Consider the following 23,016-nt stretch of genomic DNA (forward strand, 5'->3'; position numbering starts at 1 on the left):
GAGATAGTTGTGATTGGGTAATGGGAAGCATGATTCTGTTCCATGATTATTTTGGGGCTCTACCATACTTGTGATTCTGTACTGAGAAGTTGTGTTTTTGGAGAAAAACATCGTTGTCCTATGTCTTAAATATTCCTGTGAGCAGGAGGTTCCAAAAACTTTGTTTTTAGAAATTATTTACAAATTGCAGTGTATCACCTGGAACGAGAGTAATACACCCATTTCTCTGTCTACTCCATGTTAACTTTCCTGGCATTTCCTTTCCTGTGAATTTCTCAAGCCTCCTTGTTTTACCCACTTTGTTACATTTTGTCAAGTGCTTCTAGAAAATTACACTATTGGGTTGCTGGTGCATCTCTGGGCTGTGGGGCTCCAGTCTATTCAGTGCTGTAGCAATGTGCTTGTTAATAATAGATGGCCATAGTAGGAAGACGTCCGCAGGCTGTTTTATTCAGCATTGTTAAGAAAAGTGGCTTTATGTCCCCCTCCCCTCCCCCTAGTTTCTTTAAGGAATGTTTTTATTGTATATTTTGTTAATCTTACAAGTTTCAGAAATAGATTGTTTTTTGAAGTTATTTTTGAAAAAGCATCCTCTGCCAAAAAAACCCCAATGAAATATTAGGAAATGTAGGAAACATCAGCATGTCCTCTTTAAATATACCATGTTGTTTGTTCTGAGTGGCTGAGTGCTGCCTTTGTCTGTCATACAGCTTCCTGGTATTTGGAGGAGATTATATATAGGAAGGAATGGAGCTGCAGGGGAGAGGATGGGTTCAATGCTGTGGGCTACCTAGGTCGGTAAGGCATGTACTCAGTAGAAGTTCTTGCTCTTTTTGCTTGTGGGTCATGACAAACTAACAAGAATTCAGACTTTCTCACAGTTCAGCAATTTTTTTTTAAAACGTTTCAAGACCTTTTTTTGTATTCCTTTGTATTTGTAGAATATTTAGTGTTATGAAGCATATAGGAAGTCATGATCTCAACACAGAGATGCAGGCACAGGGACAAATAGTAATAATAAATAAAACACAAAAAGCATTAAGTAATGAAATGGTGTAAAATCTTAGTTTTGCAGCATTGGTGTTAACCTGGACTTTAGTCATGATGTAATGGGCTTTCTGGGAGAATCTTGTGGGTTTTGTGAGATAAGAAAATAAGATTTAAAGGCTCGGATGTTGGATGTTGTTTCTAAGAATAGTCCAAGACTTGACTGCCAACAATTCACATGTAACTAGTAGTAATTTACATGTTGAAAGATCACTGTGGGTTTATATTTTGCAGGGGTTAATAGAAATTAGCAGTCAAATAACTGTTCTAAAGGTTTATTATGAGAGGTGCAATTTAGAATGAGCTTATTGTTTTTGTTTGTTTGTGTAGAATTGGTCACTGAGGAAAAATATGAAAGTGTGACCAAATGGAAGGGTCTGCCCTGTGCCCTACAAGATGTATTCGATGTTCTCTCGATGTACTTTTGATGTTCTGTTTTGTTTTTTTTAATCATGGGTCCTCTCTGTAGTCAAAGAGGTATTACAAAGTCAACGTTTCTTCTTGCATGCAACTTTCTTTGTGACCTCTATACAGTCAGTACTATTTCTGTACTCAACAGTTTAGGTGGTTGTCACCCTCTAGATTTGGCTTTTTTGTGTTTGTATTATTTTTTTCATTCTGTCATGTGTGTAATTTCTATTATAATGTTTTTGACTGCAGTCAGGAATACAGTTTGATTTCACTTTTTGCTCTCCAAGCTGTTACTTTTACTTTGTAACATTCCATTTGGTATCTGGCATCTGTATCGGGACTCTTGGTTGTGCAGTTTTTCATCATCTGATGTCTGTCTCAATTTAGTTCAGGTACTATACATCTGTAGACTTTTTAGTATACCAGTTCAATAAAATAATAGTTCAATAAACTAGCTTTTGGTATACTAGTTCAGTATATTGCACACTCAAAGGAAACAGCGGACCAGCTACTTTTGTTACTGGTTTCTGTGCAGCACTTGCAGTTAATGCACAGCTTTCTTGATATGTCCCCAAAAAATTGCAGACTTTTTTTTCTATTAAACCATAAGTGTCTGGATTACCTCCTCCCCCCTCCCCGAATGCTGCTTAAGCAAGAAACACAGTAAGGTGCTGGTGTATGATTAGAACTTGCATAGTTTCATGTGGGTATTACAGGCAATAAGTGCCACAAAGGGAAATGCCTCAAAAAATATTAATGATGAAACAGTCTTCATTGGCAGTTTCGGAATGGAGCTGTTATTTCAGAAGAAAGTGAATTTTACTCTGGAACAACTAAAGCAAAGTAAATATGTTGTTCAGAATTAGATGTATTTTTATTCAGGAATGTGGTTTTGTACTTGTTGTTTTGCAGTACATGCTACAATATCTTCTTCTGCATGATTTCCATTGAATTTTGCAGGTATCCTATGTAATAACTTGGAACAAATGAAAATTGTTAGTGCATTCTGTAATTACACAGTACATGATCAAGTTCACACAAAATTTTTTTTTAAAACCTTGGTGCATGCTTCAACCTATTTTGCATGACTGTTGTCCCTTTGGCTAGCAGTGAAGCTGCTGATACTGGCTTGCTTTAAAAAAAAAAAAAAAAATCCACTGCCAACAAATAAGTAGTTCAAGAGTATGAAAACAAGATGTTTAACTCGTTGTTGCTTTCGAAGTTACCTACTTCAAGTCTCTGCTGAATAGATTAACTATATTAGCAAATGAGTCAAATAGAAAGCTTACACACAGATATGCCTACATAGACACCACCTGCATTTTTTTTTCTCTGGTACAGGTTGGTGCTGTAGTTTAATTCTTATTATTCACACAGGTTTTGTTTAGAGAAGCCTTTATCTGTAAGTTTGCAAACCTTTTTTTTTTTTTTTTTTTTTTTTTTTTACTTTTTCCAGTAGATTTTAGGGAAATAATCAGATGAAGTTTACTTCTCAAAATTAAAAAAAACTGTGGTGGTTTTTTTAAGACGTAAAAGGATTTTCCTGATAATTATATACTATCATCATATATTATTATATGATATACTTAATGCTATTAGCATGCTGATAATACAAGAAGTGGTATTTGGCTTCCTTCAAGACATTCCTAAAATGCTTCAGTAGAGAGTCTAATTCCAGCACTGTCAATACTTCTACTTGGTTCCTACAGCATTAGTACTGGGAAGGATTGGCTTTTTAATGCCAGTATTTGGTATCTGCCACCAAAAAGGACCAGAGAGAGTTGCTACCCTTATGATTTTTTTTTTTTTTAAACCCCAATGCAATTTGTTGAAGCTGTATAATAAACGTGATTTCTGCCATATAAATCCATTAAATGATTACTGTTCATTAGCAGGCAAGATGTTGGAACTAGCTACTGTGAAATTCAACATGGAGTTTGTGTCTGTTATGCAGACTCTTGTCTAGCAAATGCTACTCTGAAGCCTTTTGAGTTTAGTTGAGTAACAGGCCTTGATTTTTTTTTTTTTTTTTTTTTTTTTTTTTTTTTTTTTTTTTTTTTTTTGAGATGGAGAATATGTCCATATGGTAGATACCAAGCTGTGGAAGATCAAAAGTTGATCTTCCATTTAGCATATAAATAGCAAGAGTTAAACAAAATTAGATGAATAGCTGGGTTAAACATATGGCATATGTTCAAATCTGTTATCCCATTCTTGAAAGTTTGTTCTCTTCTTGTGATCAGAGGACAATAGAATGAATCAGGGAAATCTTCTAAGCATGGGTAATTACTCAGTTTGCTAAATGTTTAAGATTATATCACAGTTGCTGATTTTACAGCAGTTAATGGGATTGTACTGTGATTTTACTCAGATTTACAAGTTATATTTAATATTTAGGCTTTTTTTGGTTTTCAGCAGTCTTCAGAACATCCCAGCATTTACGTGGGGTTTCTCTGAATTTCCAGGGTCAGTAGGTGTGTGACTTAAATTGAGCTGGAAGTGGCGCTGGGAAATCCAATCCTCACTCCTAATTTCAGTGAGGTTTCACTTGTTTAGTACAAAATCAACTTCAAGACATCAGGTTTCCTCGTTCTGTTCCAAACTTTTCTTAGTTTAGTGTCTCCTGGTCAAATTGTCACAGCTAGTAATGTCAGTAGGGTCTGGAAGACTTGCCAAGTGGCAGGCATCTTGCAGGTCTAGAAAGCATTCTAGGAAAGTCTGTCTGACCTTGCCTTGTTTCCGTGGTGTGACAGCCTTGTAGTAAACAAAGGTGACATGTAGTCAGCACATGGTTGATACCATCAGAATGCAGTCACATAACACAACTGCACTCAGGCTGTACGTAGGTTCATCAAGCAGTCCAGCTGCTTGGGTTTTGGATTTGGAGATTCATAGTGCTGTAGCTCACTGTGTCACTTCAAACTCGCCCAGTCCTACAGGTTCTATTGTTCTTCCTGTTCTATGCCTATGAATTATTTTTCCTATTGTTAACCCGCTACTATGCTTGTGCAGTGGGTTGACCCTGGCTGGATGCCAGGTGCCCACCAAAGTGGCTCTATCACTCCCCTCCTCAACTGGACAGGGGAGAGAAAATATAACAAAAGGTTTGTGGGTTGAGATAAGGACAGGGAGGGGTCACTCACCAATTACCGTCACGGGCAAAACAGACCCGACTTGGAGAAAATTAATTTAATTTATTACTAATCAAATCAGAGTGGAATAATGAAAAATAAAATCAAATCTTAAAACACCTTCCCCACCGCCTCTTCCTTCTTCCTGGGCTCAACTCTACTCCTGATTTTCTCTACCTCCTCCCTCCCAGCAGTGCAGGGAGACGGGGAATGGGGGTTGGGGTCAGTTCATCACACCTTGTCTTTGCTGCTCCTTCCTCCTCAGAGGGAAGACTCCTCACACTCTTCCCCTGCTCCAGCGTGGGTCCCTTCCATGGCATGCAGTCCTTCAGGAGCACACTGCTCCAGTGTGGGTCCCCCACGGGGTCACAAGTCCTGCCAGAAAACCTGCTGCAGCGTGGGCTCCTCTCTCCACAGGGCCACAGGTCCTGCCAGGAGCCTGCTACAGCGTGGGGTTCCCACAGGGTCACAGCCTCCTTCGGGCATCTCCCTGCTCCGGCGTGGGGTCCTCCACGGGCTGCAGGTGGATATCTGCTCCACCGTGGACCTCCCTGGGCTGCAGGGGGACAGCCTGCCTCACCATGGTCTTCCCCACGGGCTGCAGGGGAATCTGCTCCGGCGCCTGGAGTACCTCCTCCCCCCGCTTCTTCACTGACCTTGGGGTCTGCAGGGTTGTTTCTCTTACATGTTCTCACTCCTCTCTCCGGCTGCAGTTTCTGTGCCGCAGCAACTTTTTTTTGCTTCTTAAATACGTTATCCCAGAGGTGCTACCACTGTCACTTGATGGGCTCAGCCTTGGCCAGCAGCGGGTCCGTCTCGGAGCCAGCTGGCATTGCTCTATGGGACATAGGGGAAGCTTCTAGCAGCTTCTCACAGAAGCCACCCCTGTAGCCTGCCCCCTGCTACCAAAACCTTGCCACACACACCCAATACAGCTTGATCTGTTGTTAGCCAACATAAGGATCCTGCTGTCTATGTTCTTGAGGATTTTGACTTCTTTCTTTTTAAGAAAGCAGGTGGTAATCCTTTTTGTTAGCTGCTGTATAATGTTATCTGTTCTTTACTGGGTGTTTTGGGCCTAGAGGGAACTGAGGCATACTGTAGTGGGTAGCATGGTAATAGCACCGTACTGGGACTGTAAGAAAGTGTGCACTGAAGTAATGCTCTTTTTCAAGTTGTTTTCAAATGACTTGCCCATTGCCTGGAATGAGTCAGGAGAGCAGCCATATGCTTGTGAGCCCACCATATCATGGGATGCACTAAAAGCTCACAAGAAAGAGCAGCATTCTTGAAGATAACAAAGAATCTTGCCCTGGCACTGGAGCAGAACAGCCAGAAAAACAGCCAGATCAGATAACTGTCTTGAAACAGATTGCTTTTTCTCTAATACCATGCTCTTTCTTTAGGCTTGTCATTCATGCTCAAAGTTTCATCAAAACCATGTCAATCACTGTGTCTCACTTCTGGAATCAAGGATTAGTGATTTCCCACCCACCCTTACAGAATGTAGCAATTCTTTGTAGATTACTGCTCCCTTTAGTTATTGGTAGAGACAATTTCTGTCTTAAATATAGGAAGAACGGGCTCTGAAAGAAGCTGGTCACCTGGAAGCAAATACATCATTGGTCTTAAGGCATAGTTGACGTGAATATCAATTTGTTACCCATTTTTTAACCATAATTAAATCAAATGATAAATCTCTACCAAGTATATACTTCAAGGTTTCTAATACAGCTGCATTTACCCAACAATGTATTTAGACAGAATTCATGCCAATGCATTAAATTCTTACTTGCGCTTTTTGTGTGATATAGGATACTACATTTATTGCAGTGAATGAGGTTCATTACAGAAATAAAACGATGGTTTAAAGTATCAGTACGTAGGATCGTAGGGAAGAATGTTCGTTCTGCCTTACAGGGGCAGTACTTGCATGTATGAAAAGGATTGGGATCAAGTGAAAATATCTACTTGTATGTGATTGTAAGTTTTCTCAAACTTTTTGGAAAGGTGTTTGGGTCATTCTAGAAATGGAGTCTCTCAAACTAGTATTCTGGAGAAAAAATGATACATTCAGTCCTTTGTTACATTCACTGGCTTGCTTTGGATTTTTCTGTGATAAGACTGTAAGTTAAATCTGAGTTGTTTTTACTTTTAATTTACGAGTAGGTTATTTGGTATGGGATTCAGCTGAGGTCTTGCCAAATATCTCAGCCTTGACTTGGATAATGAAGACATTTTTATTCTTCAAACTCTTCATGTTTGTTAGTCTTGAATTGTGTGGTGGATTTTTTTTTTTAATTTATTTTAAAGATCTGTGCTTGTAAGGTACTATTTTTCCATTAGTATGTAAACTCCTTGAGATGTCAATACAGGAAATTTTACCTGAACTGACTTTAAACGGTTGAGATCTATTTCCTTATTTTTGTGGGCTGGGTTAATCTTTCCTTCACCACTTCCTTTGCTAGCTTTCTTTGCTTTTACAGACCTGGTCTTAATATTAATTTTTCTATGTGTTGCTTTCTCAAGTACTCACAAGCAAGAGCATAGTGATGACCCATACAATGCATGTCCACCTTTTCTGATTGGCTGTAACAGCCTTTCTCCATGAGTTGTAAGGCTGTATGCCATGCCCCCTCACTTATGGGGCCATGCATACTGAAAATATATATAGTACAGACACTCTGTATGTGAAAGTCTCTATTGCATGTGTATGGGTGGTGTACTACAAATGTTCTTGTATATCATTTTCCTTGCTTGGATCTTAACAGAGTTTTGGGAAGTGGGCTGTTCTATGATAGAAAGAGTCTACCTCTGGTTGCCCTCTTCTCACAGAGGTTTCTCAGCCTTGTGCAGGGAATGAGCTGTAGCTCTTCTCCATGTATCCTGAGGTGTAAGTGATGCCCCCTTCTAAAGCTAGAGTTGAGAATGGTCTGTCTGTCTTTGGCTCTCTTATTCCCTAGCACCCCTGGGGAAAAAGGTCCATTTGTACACGGCTGAAATTACATCAGATTTGGTTAAGAGAGAGACTAAAACTGTAAAATCCTGAGTGAGCTTATATACATTGACATTTTGATCTATGTTTTGAAATGACTTGAGATTAAAATATTTCTTTGTTATTCCTGTGTGATCTAATTTTTGACTCTCTACTGAATTTATTGAATACAATTACTGTGCTATGTAGAATTATGAAAAAATGCTATAGATCAAGGGAGAAAACTTGGAGCAGTGTTTTCCTAAAATCAATGTCATGTTTGAACCAGTAAACTATTGGATTTTTAAGTTTTGTATTAAAAGTGTCTAAATTGTTATTATAAGGTGTAATAAGCTGTATTAAAAGTTTCTAAATTGTTTTTATAACGTGTAATAAGCTGAATAACTTTTCCTTGATGACTGTGGCTCATAAGATCATGCTATGAGCTAAGGTGAAAACATTTGAAATGTCAATTGGCAAATTGTTTAATGACTTTGAGAATGAAGCCTCCCCTTTTCCATCTGGCCTTGCCTTTAGTTCATGATGCCTTAAGATAAAACAATTTAGGACTGAGTAGTGAAGTGTAAGTCTAAATGTAGGAGCAGGAAATTTCTGAAATGAAAATAAAATTACACAGCTGCTTATGTTTCAGTCTAATTATCAGGTGCATTAGAGTTATGTAAGCTGTCATGCAAAACTCTTTGGAAAACAATATGTAAGGAAAGTAGTTGGCAGGAAAATTAAATACATTTTTGCTTTACTTACATAAAAGCCTAACTTCTAAAATACTCTTAACCTGAAAAAATAGGTATCTCCAAGTAGGTAAAAATGGATATGCTCCATGTACATTGCTGTTTGAATTTACCTAATGACTTCTCAAATTGTAACATGTGTTCACAGACTTACAGAATGGTTGAGGTAGGAAAGGACCTCTGGAGGTCATCCGGTCCAAATCCTCTACTCGACCGGGGTTGCCTAAACCATATTGCCCAGAACCATGTCCAGATGACTTTTGAATATCTCCAAGGAGGGAGACTCCACAACCTCTCTAGGCAGTTTGTGCCAGTGCTCAGTCACCCTCACAGGGAGAAAGTGTTTCCTGATGTTCAGAGGGAACCTCCTGTGTTTCAGTTTGTGTCATTGCCTCTTGTCCTGGCACTGGGCACCACTGAAAAGAGCCTGGCTCTGTCCTCTTTGCACCCTCCCTTCAGATATTTATATGCATTGATAAGATACCCCCCTGAGCCTTCCAATCTCCAGGCTGAACAGTCCCAGCTCTCTCAGCCTTTCCTCATCAGCCCCTTAATCATCTTCCTTGCCCTTTGTTGGACTCTCCAGCATGTTCATCTCTCTTGTGTACTGGGGAGTCCAGACCTGGACACAGCACTCCAGGTGTTGCCTCACCAGTGCTGAGTAGAGGAGTGCGATCACCTCCCTCGACCTGCTGGCAACACTGCTCCTAATGCAGCCCAGGATACCATTAGCCGCCTTTGCTGTAAGAGCGTGTTGCTGGCTGATGTTGAACTTCATGCTCACCAGGACCCCCAGGTCCTTCTCTGTAAAGCTGCTTTCCAGCTGGCCAGCCCCTGGTCTGTGCTGGTGCCTGGCAGTGTTCCTCCCCAGGTCCAGAACTTTGTACTTCCCCTTATTGAACTTCGTGAAGTTCCTGTCAGCCCATTTCTCCAGCCTGTAGCGGTCCCTCTGGATGACAGCATGACCCTCTGGTATATCAGCCACTCATTCCTGTTTTGTGTCATCTGCAGACTTGCTGAGGGTCCACTCTGCCCCATCATGCAGATAGTTAATGAAGATAGTGAACAGAATTGGATCCAGTATTGACCCGTGGGGTACACTGCTAGATACTGGCCTCCAGCTAGATGTCATGGCCCTGATCACCACCTTCTGGGCCTGGCCATCTAGCCAGTTTTCAGTCCACCTTGCTGTCTGTTCACCCAGTCAATACTTCATCAGTTTCTGTATGAGAATTGTATTGCAGACAATGTCAAAAGACAACATCCGCTGCTCTCCCCTCATCTGTGAAGCCAGTCATTTCATTGTAGAAGGCTATGAGGGTTGTCAGGCATGACTTCCTCTTTGTGAATCCATGCTCATTCTTCCTGGCCACCTTCTTGTCCTTCATGTGCCTGGAGGAGATGTTTTCCAGATTTGTTCCATCACCTTCCCAGGGGTCGAGGTGATTATCAAGAGCCTTGAAATTTCATGAATGGGTAATTAACTTTGTCGTCTTACTGTGGATCATGGGCAAACAGCAAGTATAACCAAAAGCAGCATCACTGTAGAAGTGAGACTTTTGGAGTTAAATGACACATCTCCTTTTAATGGAATCTGGGATGTAATTGAATCTCTGGTAAAGAAAAATACCCTCTTTAATTTGAAAACCTCCTGTCTTTAGGTTATAAACTCAGTAGAAACACTCTAATGAAATGCCATTATAGTATGTTTGTTATCTGTTTGGCTAATGTGTCTTTAGATCACAATGTATGCCACTAAGGAAATGCCTGTAATAGTTTCTGTGCTTGTGCACAGGGTCTGCTGTACTTTGAGCAGGGTTATGGTAGCATCTGTTTCCTCTGATACAGGAGTGTGTATGTAATGCACACATATGTATATGTACATGTATGTTTATTTTAAAATATATGCATAAAACATTATAGCTTTAAAAAGGATAAGGTGGTCTTTTACACATACACACACACACACATATATATATATATAACCCCCCCGTATATATTTATAAATGTATTTATATCTTGTCTTTCTCCAAAAGGAGAAAATCCACTATATTAGTCTTTCTCAGCCTTTGTGCTTTTTCTAAAGGAAGAAACGTAACTTTCTATGTTACCTTTACATCAGATGCAGCTATGCTATGAAGATTGTCAGGGCCCTTCTATTATAATTTACGATACTGTGTGTATACTTAAGTCACGTGCTGGTTGTACAGCCATAATACTGTGAGGTGCTTACACAGTCTTTCCAAGCACGCATACTCAACCCACATCACGTATACCTTTGGAGTTGTAGCCACTAATTTTCATGTCCTTTAAGTTTAGCTAAAACTTTTAAAAAAAAGTCTTGTTATGCTAATAAAACCTCTGCAGCACTTGGACCATGTTTACAAAGTTCTTTTTAATTGTGAAGAAAATGAGAACTAGTTCTTGTATCTTCTTCCGACAGATACAGCACATGTCACTCGGATTCTGTGTTCATATTACTCATACAGCCAGCCTTGGCTGAACATAGTGGAAGGACAGGCAGCAATCTAGGATGACTGGAATTCAAGAAGACTGTGAAAATTAAAGGTTTAGGTGTCTCACAGGCATCTTCTGAGTCTTGCTGAAGTAATGTAAGATGTTACCACCTCTGTTAGTCTGCTCTAACTAGAGACTACCATTTCCCTAGCAGGGTAGCAGAACACTGATCATAGAACAGGTTGGAAGCCCCGGTTGGAAGGGACCTTGAAAGATCATCTGGTCCAACCTTTCCTGGGAAAGGAAACCTAGATGATACTGTCTAGTGCCCTGTCCAATTGCATCTTGAAAAACTCCAATGATGAGGACCCTGCCATGTCCATGGGGAGGTTGTTCCAGTGATTGGTTGTTCTCAAACAATCTCTAACTGCATGGTGACTTCATAGTACGTACCTGCACCTTCAGTGGTGAATAAAGTGCTATGCTAGACTGAATGCGGGTGGTGGAAGGATGAGCAAGAGTTCTCTTCTGCTGCTCTGATGGTAGCAGGAGGCTGGGTCGGACAGCTGTGAGCAGTCGTATCTGAAACTGCTGACGCGGAGGTGTTGGGAAGGCCTGTGTCAGTGTCCTCAGAATACTCTTCTCTTAAGGTTGCAATTTTTTCTTATTTCAGGCAACAAAACCACAGCCCATGTGTTACCCTTATTTTTTAAAAAAACTTTCACTATTCTACTATGTTTTAATTTTACATGTAGTTTCATTGTATTTATCTTTTTGTTACCAATATAGCGTATAAAGAAACAGAGTCAGCATTGAATGTCACCTTGGTTTTACAATAGAGAGGGTTTACTATACTCACTTCCACATAGATACTTTTTTCTTTAAAGGTAGCATCGTCATAGAATCACAGAATGGTTTGGGTTGGAAGGGACCTTTAAAGGTCATTTAGTCCAACCCCCCCTGCAATGAGCAGGGACATCTTCAACTAGATCAGGTTGCTCAGAGCCCCCCTCCAGCCTGACCTTGAATGTTTCCAGGGATGGGGCATCTACAGCCTCTCTGGGCAACCTGTTGCAGTGTTTCACCACTCTCATCATAAAAAATTTCTTCCTTAAATGTAAAAGGGGTAACTAGAGTTATCATCTGTAACTTAGTGGTAGATAGTAGTAATCCTCTGTTTGGAAAAATACAGGAAACTATCCAAGTAGTTTGTTTAAGTGTGTCTGTGCATGCGCATAACATTTACCTGTATAGACTTAGTTTAGGGATATCTTAGAATACTTGTATTGAATAAGAGCAGATTTAAATTTGTGTTTTCACACCAACAGGTTGTTTCAATAGTACAGTTAATCTTAGGTCATTAGTTTTCCAAGAACTATGGCAACTATAATGTTGGGAGCACAAAACATGTATGAAAATCACTGTTGATTTTTTACTTTTAGACACTTGCATATTTTATATTTGTTGACGTATTGATAACTTTAAATTCTCTTTCTTTCTTGTTTGTGTATATATATGTATATATATTATGGCTAATATTAAGTATATTTTATTTCTCATTTGTCTTTCTGAATTTTTTTTTAACCCTGGGATGCAATAATACAACTGTATTCAAGCAAAAACTTGCCAACAGCATAGTGGGTGCTGTAGGTGGGATAGTGACATTTTCAATAGTGTGCTTAGTTAACTGTATTTAAACTTACAAAAAAAAGAAAAAGTTCTCTATTGTAAATCACTTGATATGGACAGGATTGTTGTTGTTAGAATTTGGCAAAACTAATGGGTGGGTGAATTTCTTAGTATCTTGATGGTCACTTTTGCACACGCTAATGTATTACTACCTCAAGACATCAGCTTGCATGACTTTATCATCTCTTCTATTACTTTATCTGATAATTCGTGGAATGTTGAAGTTGAAATCTTTGAGTTCCCAGCACTTGTTTCTGTGAATTAACATAAGCGTGTTTTTCACTGTAGGAAAGCAGAATGTAAGCATGTATTTAAAGTTGAACATATGCTGAAATGCTTTGCTATTTTAGGTCTTGGTTGTTTGCTTATTACCCCCTTTTCTTTTTTCGTTTTTTCTTTGAATGCTATCAATGTACTGAATGATCACAAGAACTCACATTTTCGTTTTCCTTTCCAAATGGTGCTGTTCAAAACAAGGTGTAGGAAAGGGAGGGGGGGGGGGGGGGGGGGGGGGGGAAGAAAAAAAAAAGGTTAGCTGGGACCCCCAGAAGTTGAGAACTCCTAACATGCTTGCTTCAGTGTTCTTTCTTGCCCATATGGTAGGATGGAAAACGTGTTTAATGTATGGTAATTAAGGAATTGAAATGGAAAAAAAAAAAAAAATCTAAAGGTACTTGTTACTTACTTAGTGTTTGCTAAACAAAGCAGCAAAGCTGTCATGCATCATTTTAAGATTAATTGCAAGTTGTTGTGGTAATGATTTTGTTTCTGTACATAGCTTTAAATCACTGGCATAATTAAAACAGGGCTGAATTTGGACAACAGATTTATATTAGTACCTTATTAAAATTAGTTTTAATCATAAATGTTCGGTCTATTATCTACATTTTTTTTTCTATCTAAAAAAATACTATCATATAGTTCATACCATAAATTTTAGTCTAATCAGAAATAACCTTTGGATTCTTCAAAGAAATCTGGGATTCTGCTTTGCTGTTCGTGCTCGATAACTTTGGAGAAGAAAACATTTGGAAAGATTACAGTTCTACAGTGAAATTATTTTTATTATGTACCAAGGAAAGTGGGAAATGAAATGTATCACAAGGCAGTTGGAGATCTTTTGTTTAAAAAAAAAAAAAAAAAAAAAAGCTTGACGCAAACAAAGTAACAGTGGTGTACTGAGCCATCTACTACCATGTTTGGTTTGTAGTTGTCAAACTGATGTAAACTGTATTTGTGTTGTTTGAGAACACAGACTTTTTTGTGATGATACTAGAATTAACAGATGGACATAAAAATTGGAGTATGGGAAAGGAAATAGTTTTACCTAGCTTTTCTTCTCCCCTTTTAAAATTTTTGCTGTGGTAATTGCGTAATTGTATTTCTGTAGCACGTGGGAGTACTGTTGCAAGGACATAATCAGCAGCTGTTTGGAGTACTAATGTAAAAACAAATATTTACAAATATTAATTTATTTTTTCTTTAAGGACCACTACACCGGGAGAGACTAAACTTTTAGCTTCTGAAGTCTATGATATCCTTCAGTCTTCCAACATGTCAGACATGGACAATGTGAATGAGATGAATTATCGTCGACGGAAAGCACAGTTTTTCCTTGGCAGCACAAATAAACGTGCCAAGACAGTGGTTTTGCATATAGATGGCCTTGATGATTCGGTAAGGAAACCTTCAGTATTTATGTAAATAAGGCATGCAGTACTGAGATGTCTTTTGCCCACAAAAATAATGTATTCGGGCTACTTGTGTGGCATCGTCAATTGTCAGCAATTTCCATGAATCATATTTTGAATCACAAGATATGTATAAAATCTTGCATAAATTGAGCTTACTCAGAATATCTAAAGAAGATGTTTTAAGGCAGTTTCCTTGATGGCTTTTTAATTACTCTAAAAAACCTATTCTATTTCTACTTCTCCTAATTTTCTTTCCCTTTTCAAGAAAGAATGGAATAAACAAGGTACCTTCAGCGGTTTCACTTAAAGATATCTTGTGGTTGCATTGGTGTGTCAAACTAAAAAGTTTCCTTTTAGATATGAGAGATTTCAGACACTGGTTTTTTTTGGTTTTGGTTTTTTTTTTTTTTATTACTCTTAATTTAGAAATGCTGTATTTTCTTTGAGCTGGTTTTGCTACATCTTTTCATTGTCTGTGAGATCTTTTCTACTGTAGTGACCAGAATGGCATTTGAGTTAATGAGGTCTCACTGAGTCTTTATGTAATGTCAGAATAACTTCTACGGATTTATCTACCATACCCCTGTAGATAACACCCCAGGGCCATGTTTGCCTTTTTACGGCTGCCAAACAGCATGTAGACTGTTTAAGCATGTTATCCACAAGTGCCCTCCGGACTCTGTATCTTCAGTTTTGTACCCATTTTAAATGATCAAACCTGATCCTTTGCTTTGTTGCTTTACATTTTGCCAAGTAAGCGTGTCCACAGGCCCAGTTTATCAACAGCATACCCGTCGTACTGTTTTCATAAGACCATAGTTAATTCCTTTCGAAATAACATGCTGCTCTAGCTCACTTTATACAAAGTAAATATTTTTTACAGTTTTGTCCTTCCAGCACTTGCTCTGTCTAGAAAGGCAGTGCTTTGTCAACACCATTTGCTTTTGTACTCTGAATTTTTTTTTAATTCAGTCCAATTAGTTGTCTCCTGTTTGTTTTGTTTTTAAGCTTGTAGTTGATTTGTTTGTTCACAGGTATCTCCAAGCAAGAAATTTCATCCACATCTACTTTGTGAGTTAGATATTCTGGCTGTAGTCTGATTCTATCTTAAAAGTGTTTCTTTGTGTTCTTCGACAAATGGAACTTCTTGAGATCTGTGGAGTTTCTCTTAAATGCTGAGGCAAAGGTATTCTGAAAAAGCATAGGATATGTAGATGTTCAGCTCCAGAGAGCAAAACTGTAGGCTTCTGTAGTTGCCTAGAGCACACCAGTATGTTTTCTTAGCTCATTGTTGAAGAAAAGAAAAATCTGACTGTGCAGTAGCTGGAGATGGCTAGTGTACATAGCTCTGTATTTCATCAGGTGATTAAAGAAATGTTAGTGATACTCCAGGTGCTCACTCAGCAGTTAAACATCCCTATAATGCTATTTTAAATGTCACGGTAAGTTGGGACTGGGAGGATGATGAGGGATGTGAACAGTAGAAGTGGCTTAGTTTCTTTCAACAATTTATTCCTGACTTAACTGGCAAAGAATATTAGGTGGCACATTTGTTAAAAGGCACAGTAAATAAACGCAGGACTGTAAAAACGGTGTTCTCAGTTTCCCTGTGTTTTGTCATTTAGATTTGAAACAAGAAGCTGCTGTTAGTACTGATTGTAAATCCTAGAAATGCTTGTGGATTTTGAAACCTCAAATAGTAGATATTCATTATTTCAGGAAGGGAGGGGAAAGGTCATTTGTTGTTTAGCGTGGGGTCAGATGTCTTTATTAATTATCACATTTGATGATAAGCTTGAAAAAAAAAAAAAGGGAAAAAATGAAGCAATACTTCAGGAGTCTGTGGCATCCCCTCAGTAAGTTTTCTAGTCTGTACATTTTAGTAGTATTTGTTAGGGTATGGTAATCAGGGTTCAGTGTGCAAGAAAATAACCTAAATTTCACCTGTCCTACCCTGTGCCCATGCTTCAGGAGTACCATGCAGAAAGATGTCTAGCTGTGTATTGCTGGGGTTTGTCCCTAACTGCCATAGTTAGACATACTTTGCAAAAGACATTTGTGCAGCAAGGCTGGTGACTGCCAAGCTTCCAGCTTTTTAAGGAGTCTAGACCTTGGTAAGTTTTGTCTTTAAGAAGTGATTCACCAGCTATCTGATCACTGAAAGCCTCATTCTGAATTAAGCTGAGGTGCCTGTGATTTAACCTGGGATCTCAGAGTAAAAAGCCAAATTCTGTCACAGAATTGCTATATGCCCACGTAGGCATAAATTATTTGTTTAGGCTAATAAGCCATGAATGTGTTGCTTCTTGTGTCCAAAAGTAGTTTCAACTTTCACTCATGTGACGCAGCCTATCATCTTTGCATCAAATATTTCCTGTATATAGGAAAGGTAGCCTATCTGGCAAAGTTATTTTTGTAAATCTCAAAAATGTTAATTATTTCAATACATGAAGTTACACAAATGCATTGTTTCAATATATATGCTAAACTGCTAAAAAAAACCCGTTTTGGTTAGTTCTTCTAGAGATTAAAAGAATTTAATTTACTTGTGCATGAAACTATCCCAAATACCAACCAGTGATTATTTGATAACTAATACAAATATGCTTTGAAATAACGTATTATTTAAAACCTTGCAGAAACTTGCAGTAAAAATTAAATACATCATTATTTTGAACCTGTGAAAGGCTGTCAGTTTATTTCTGGTACAGTGCATCTTTTCTTTTTTCCCCTTCTGTGCTAGCAGTCTCTCCAAGTATATTTTAATCCTTTTTGTTACAACCATCTTGTGCAAATATTAAAAGGAAAAAAAAAAATAGAACATTCTAAGATAATGTAGAATAGATGCAACTAGTACAGGTCAATGTAATGTTACAGCACAGTATGTGATGTCACTTGCTTTAAACATAACATTCTGTGGGTTATCAACCAAATATTTTCCCTTTGAAATAAGAATTAAGCTTATGCTGTGCAGTAATGTCTGTGAGCTGCCACAGATGAAGCAGCTGAAAGATACAACAGCTGCTTTGATGCATTCAGTCAGTATGGAGGCAAGGTGTCTGATAAATAGCAACTTAAACACTAACTACTCATCAATGAGCACTTCAGTCAATCAGAACTTAACCAGAGGGGACTGTTTAGCTGATCATACGGAGAAAAACATTCTTTGCTTTTCAGCACTTTTCTCTAATTATTTACAGTTGATTCCATCCTTCTTTGACTTCTAATGTGTAAGCATTTTTTTTTTTTTTTGTGGCAAGAGAGTCTAATATTTGTGCACTAAAATATAAGTCTTAGTTTTTCCTTTTACAAAAATGTGGTTGAATAACCACCTGCCCTCAGACATACAGGAATTCCTTAACAATTAATTGTGAGCATTTTCTCATGGTATATTATGAAAGTACTTTAGTTGTGGGGTGTTTGTTTGTTTTTCAGTCTCGAAGGAATCTTTGTGAAGAAGCCTTGTTGAAAATTAAAGGTGTTATTAGTTTTACCTTTCAAATGGCTGTTCAAAGGTGCGTGGTCCGAATTCGCTCAGACTTAAAAGCAGAGGTAAGTGCTCAATAACCCTCCAGATCCTCACATTATTGCATGGTGTCACACTAAGCTGTTGGTTTTTTCTGTGTACTTGTAGGCATTGGCAACGGCAATAGCGTCAACGAAAGTTATGAAGGCACAGCAAGTTGTGAAAAGTGAAAGTGGTGAGGAGGTAGGATTTGTTATCTTTCTAAATACCAACTGTTTTAGCTTGGCTGTATCTTTAATACCAGCACCTCTGTGCTCATAACATCTGATGCCAGGCAAAATTTTGTAAGTGGGAGTGCTACACATACAGTACAAGGAGAATAAAGGTTATCCTATGTCAGGACATGTATCCATAGAACAGTTTAACAGAACTTATTGTTCAGAAGAAGGATAAAAATACTTTAATTATTTCTCTCCTTACTGATATGAAAAGGATCACAGTGAACCTTTTTTTTTTTTTTGGCTGCAGTTGCTGAAGTGTTTTTATTTCATAACTACAGTGAAAGGGCTATATATTTATTTGACATTTTTCTTTCCATGTTACAAAGCTTTTCTTGTGTATCTTCTTTTAAGTTACCACATTTGACATAATTTTAATCTGTTGTGTTTTCTCAGATGCTGGTTCCATTCCAAGATACTCCAGTGGAAGTAGAGCAGAATACAGATCTACCTGAATATTTACCAGAAGATGAAAGCCCTACTAAGGAACAGGACAAAGCAGTGTCTCGTGTTGGGTCACACCCAGAAGGTGCAGCAAGCTGGCTCAGCACAGCAGCAAACTTTCTGTCGAGATCTTTCTACTGGTGACTTGTATTTGGTGTTAAAAGACTGTGTGAATGAACCAACAGGGGGGCCAGTTTTCCATTGGTGTGGTGAACTGCCAAGTGCAATTTGCAATAAATCATCACAAAAATTTTAGATTAAGCAAATGTATGCTGCATTTTACATTTTATTGGACATTTAGCCTGATAGGGCAGGGGTCAAAGGACAGAGGCCTCCAATCAAATTGTTCTTTCATTTGTTTTTCATGTAGATTTTATTGCTTCACTTTTTAAAAATGGGTCCACTGTTGTATACCAAATGTTTATGCGTATAGAGCTTTAAGTTTGACTTCACGTGAAACACATGATAGGGAGAATCCATTTAACTCAAGTCTCAGGGCCTCTGTGAAATAAAATTCTTAATAGCTCTAGCTGTGCATTAAATAAAATGTCCTTTTTATTTCTGCATCCCTTTTGCCTAACGTTACTTTGTTTCATTTTCTAGATTTTGACTCCAGAGAAAAATACAGTCTGCCTCTTTTTTTGCCTTTTTTTTTTTTTGCCAACCATGTTCACAGCATGAGCGTGATGTTCCCCTTTTGCTATTAAACTAGACTCACTACAGACTTGAAATTTATAACCCCTTTATGTATATTGAATTTTTTTCCAGCCTGCCCTTAGCCATTGGAGTGCTTGAGATTAAGAAATAAGGGATTGAATAAACACAAATATGTATACATACATTGTACAGTAAATAAACTAGAACATATTTGTAATGATGGGTGTGACTGACTGATGTATATAACTAATACATACCACTGACTGCTGTTTAGGCTAGCTGGGAGGACTAGCAAAAAAAGCTGTGGTCTAATGTAGTGATAACCCATTGCAGCTCTGTCTGCAGAGAATAGAGGGATGTAGACTGTATTTGGTTAAGCAATGGTGTTCACTGTTAGCAACTATTTAATGGTAACTGAAACTTTAAACTTGAAGAATAAAGCAGAATTGAATGCCTCTTTTGCCACAGTGCCACACTCATAAATTTTGACTTTAACCCTTTTTATTTTTTTACCTAACAAATCTGATACATAGTTACTGTTCTCCTAATGTCTTTCATGAGACTCCTATGAAAGTACATCAGCTTGGATAGGCTTAAAAACATATGCAAACAATTGGCTTTACCTTGTTACTTACAGACAGCATGGGTTTAAAGATGTCTTGGTAATTTCTGTGACCAGAAGTGATAATAAAAGCAAAACTTCTGTAGGTAGAGAATAATATATATCTGAGCTGTTAGTAAACACTGTCTGCCTGAGAGAATTCAGTACGCAGTGCTCGATCAGTGCAGTGCCACTGCTTTGTTGCACAAGAGAAATACAGCTGAGAACTTTAAATAATGTTATAAATGTCATTACACAATGCTTTTTTGTGGTAATGTGTTTGCTATAATATTAATTATATTTACCACTTGGGAGACTCAGAAAAAAGGTTTAATACATCAAAGTTATTCCCCTCTGCCTATGCATAAGGAATTAAAAAAAATAAAAATAAATCACTGGCTGTCATAATATGACGGAAATGCTGAAGAAATGATAATGTAAAATAATGCAGGTCAGAGTTCACCCACCCAAGTTAATTGTCATTCTAGGATAAAAAAGAAACAAAAGCTTGTTGGCAGACTAGATGTCTCATGTTTTTTAATATATCTAGTTTATTTTTGATTCAGGTTTACACGCACAGATTGAAAATACAGGCTTTTCAGGGCATGTATTGCTTTAAATATGTAATACTACTCCTATTGCTGTCTAGAATGTTACAGTACCAAATGTGTTTGAAAAGTCCTCTGTTCTATAGCCATGAATGCAGAGTTTTATTTTTCTGCATTAACATCTGTTTGCATTTGCATTACTGCACATCTATTTACTAAAAGACTACACCCTTTGGATATTAATGGTTCAATACCAGTAGGTATTACAGTTTGTTTGTGCATTTGGTCTGTAGGTGTGCTTTTATGACAGTATTGCAGCTCTTGTAGAACAGTTTAAGGCATCTGTAAAAGTTTTTGAAATATATTGTAAAATAATAAAGAATACTATAACTAAACAAAATATGACTAGTGCCTTTTTAAATGTTCTGACATTCTTTTAAGCTATTTGTGGTATTAGAAGGACATCTTTTTCATCTTTAATTTAACAGAGAGGTCATCGTGAGACCTTTGCTGCATATCACAACAGGACTTTTGTGTATGTTTAGAACATGCTTGCATTTTAAACAAAGTTTTTGTAAAAAGTATGTAAGTAGAAGCTACTTAAAGACATTGTTTCAAATTCATTCTTAGGTGGTTTTTTGGACATTGGCTTTTTTTTTTTTTTTAAATAACTGATGCTGCGTAGGTCATATTTCATTAGGGAAATTAAGAAGAATCAATATTCCTGGAGAAACCTCTTATTTTGAAAACATAAAAAAAAGACACAGAACACAGTCATTAATTTTATGCTTGTACTTTTTCAGAGGTCAGATTAAGGATAAGAAAGCCCTTTTACTCTGACCTAAGGACATGACCAAAAAAAAATTACTGCAAAATTAGAGGCTTCCAAAAAGAAGTTAAACTGGGAGACAGAGCACTGGTATCGCATTGCACTAGTTGCAAAGTACTCTATTGCCAAGGAAGCCGCTGCATACATCATGGTTTAAGCTTCTGAATTGTCCTACGGTTATAGCCATGTACAGCATAATAGAATAATCAGTACCATGTTTCTTCATAAGAGTAAATGCTGATGGGATAGGTAGAGGCAAAATTGAGGCTCATAACTGTGCCTCTGTGAACAGCTGTCAAAGCACTGTAAGCATTCTGCAGTATTGTGAAATACAATATACTCTAGCTTTCCCACTCCACAATCACCTATGGCTTATTCCGTACAAAAATAGCTGAAGTTGCTGAGTTTTGCCATAGGCCGTGTAAGCTGATGGGGAGAGTACTGTGTGGGGCTAATTCGGAAGAAAACATTGAATACCTAGGCAGATGCAAACTGGCAGGTGTGAAGTACTCCTGTAACTGCCTGCAATGTAAAATAAAGTGTGCGTGCTCCTTTTTTGCCTGTGAACAACACTCCAGCTGTCAACTAGTGGAATTTAAAAGCATACTTAATAAAAATTAGCAGCAGCATTCCTTGCTGTATTCATTTTGCCAAAGGCTGGACCATATAGTCTTTCCTGTTTCTTCATCTGTACCTAATTATTCTGAGTTCCTAAAATGGGAACAAATCTATTTGTTAAAATTAAGGATTGAAAATAAATTAAGATAGAGATGAGAATAACCTTTCAACCCATCTCTGATTCTGATTGTAATTCTTCAGGAAAAGTTGAAAGCACGTTATTTGGCGAAAGGGGGTGAGTGGTGGGGTCACTGGAGACCTCTTCAGTGAGATAGGGCATCTAATTAGCCTCAGGGGTGAGACTGGCTGTTAAGATTCCTGCTCTGAAGCTTAATATAAAGCTGTTACAAAAAGAAATTGTCCTATTTCTTGCAGTTTACACAGAGCAAGCAATGCTCTACTTGTTTAGCCTGCTTTACATGCAGGTTTTGAATAGGGTTGAAAAAAGCTGATTTAAATTTGCAGTGCTTTGCATGTGTATTGGTTAAAACACGGAGAGCAAGGTCTACTGTAAGCTGATGCATGTGCCACATCAGAATTTACATTATTTTAAAGTTTCTTCATGTTATTGTTCATCTATGTGCATTGCACTAGGCTTGTTAGTGACTGGGAGAGTTAGGGCTTCCCCTGTGGAATAAAGATCTATTAAAGCAGTTAAGTTGTCTGGAAATACAAAAATATCTCGGAGGAGGTGCACACTCTTACCATACTTTTGTGCCAGTTGTCGTGGTAGAGGTTGTTTATTATGTTAGTATCTGAAGGCTGCTATCTGATCTCCTCTGGATGTTTGCTGGTGAGAGGGGAGGGTGAGCTACCACGTGAGCCCACGGTGAGCTAGCTGGCACGCTGTTCACACCTAACATCCCACAGAAACACGGAACATCTGTAACACAAGGTCTTTACAAAGGTGTTTTTCTACTAGCCTGATTTTGTAGACTGCGCAACTGGGTCTGTTTACCCAAATTGCTCAGGAATCCTGGGAAGTGCAAAATTTTGTAAGGTATCTCTCATTCTTAGTCCATGCTTCTTTACAAAAATAAGCTGAACTGCTCTCCGTTTTAAGAGAGGCCTTTGCACTGTGTGAACTCCTCTGGCCTGGAGTAGAAAAGTCAACCCTGTCATAAGCAACTTTCCTTATTGAGTTACACATAGGATTGCATCATGAGCCAGGCATGGTTGAAAGCCAGTTTTCTTCTCAAAATAGTCCTTACTGATTTGTTCGAGTTCTAGGTATGGAAAAACTTCTGGTAACAAACACCCTTTCTAGTTGGTTTTCCCCCAAAATATTTAGCTGTCTTTGCAAATGTTGTGGTATATTTCAAAAGCTTTGTGCAACATGATTTATTTCAGCAGTGCTACCTGCATAAGGTGCCCAAGGCATCTGCTGTCTTCTTGTAAGTTAAAGCATCACCCCGCCAGT

At 38.1% G+C, this 23,016-nt stretch overlaps 1 protein-coding gene across 4 annotated transcripts in view; it reads left to right on the forward strand.

Moving 5' to 3' along the window:
- Positions 1-20,544, forward strand: part of ARMC1 (armadillo repeat containing 1) — a 32,839-nt gene extending 12,295 nt beyond the window's left edge. For all 4 annotated transcript variants that reach the window (XM_030011997.2, XM_030011994.2, XM_030011999.2 and 1 more), the window contains 4 exons: positions 13,949-14,138; positions 17,591-17,707; positions 17,790-17,864; positions 18,296-20,544. In XM_030011997.2, the coding sequence (XP_029867857.1) occupies positions 13,949-14,138; positions 17,591-17,707; positions 17,790-17,864; positions 18,296-18,487 (574 nt within the window). In that variant the 3' untranslated portion in view covers positions 18,488-20,544. The remainder of the gene's footprint in view (positions 1-13,948; positions 14,139-17,590; positions 17,708-17,789; positions 17,865-18,295) is intronic.
- The last annotated feature ends 2,472 nt before the right edge of the window (positions 20,545-23,016 follow it).

The sequence above is a fragment of the Aquila chrysaetos genome, chromosome 4 (assembly GCF_900496995.4).
Source record: "Aquila chrysaetos chrysaetos chromosome 4, bAquChr1.4, whole genome shotgun sequence".
In the NCBI taxonomy this organism is placed as follows: domain Eukaryota; kingdom Metazoa; phylum Chordata; class Aves; order Accipitriformes; family Accipitridae; genus Aquila; species Aquila chrysaetos.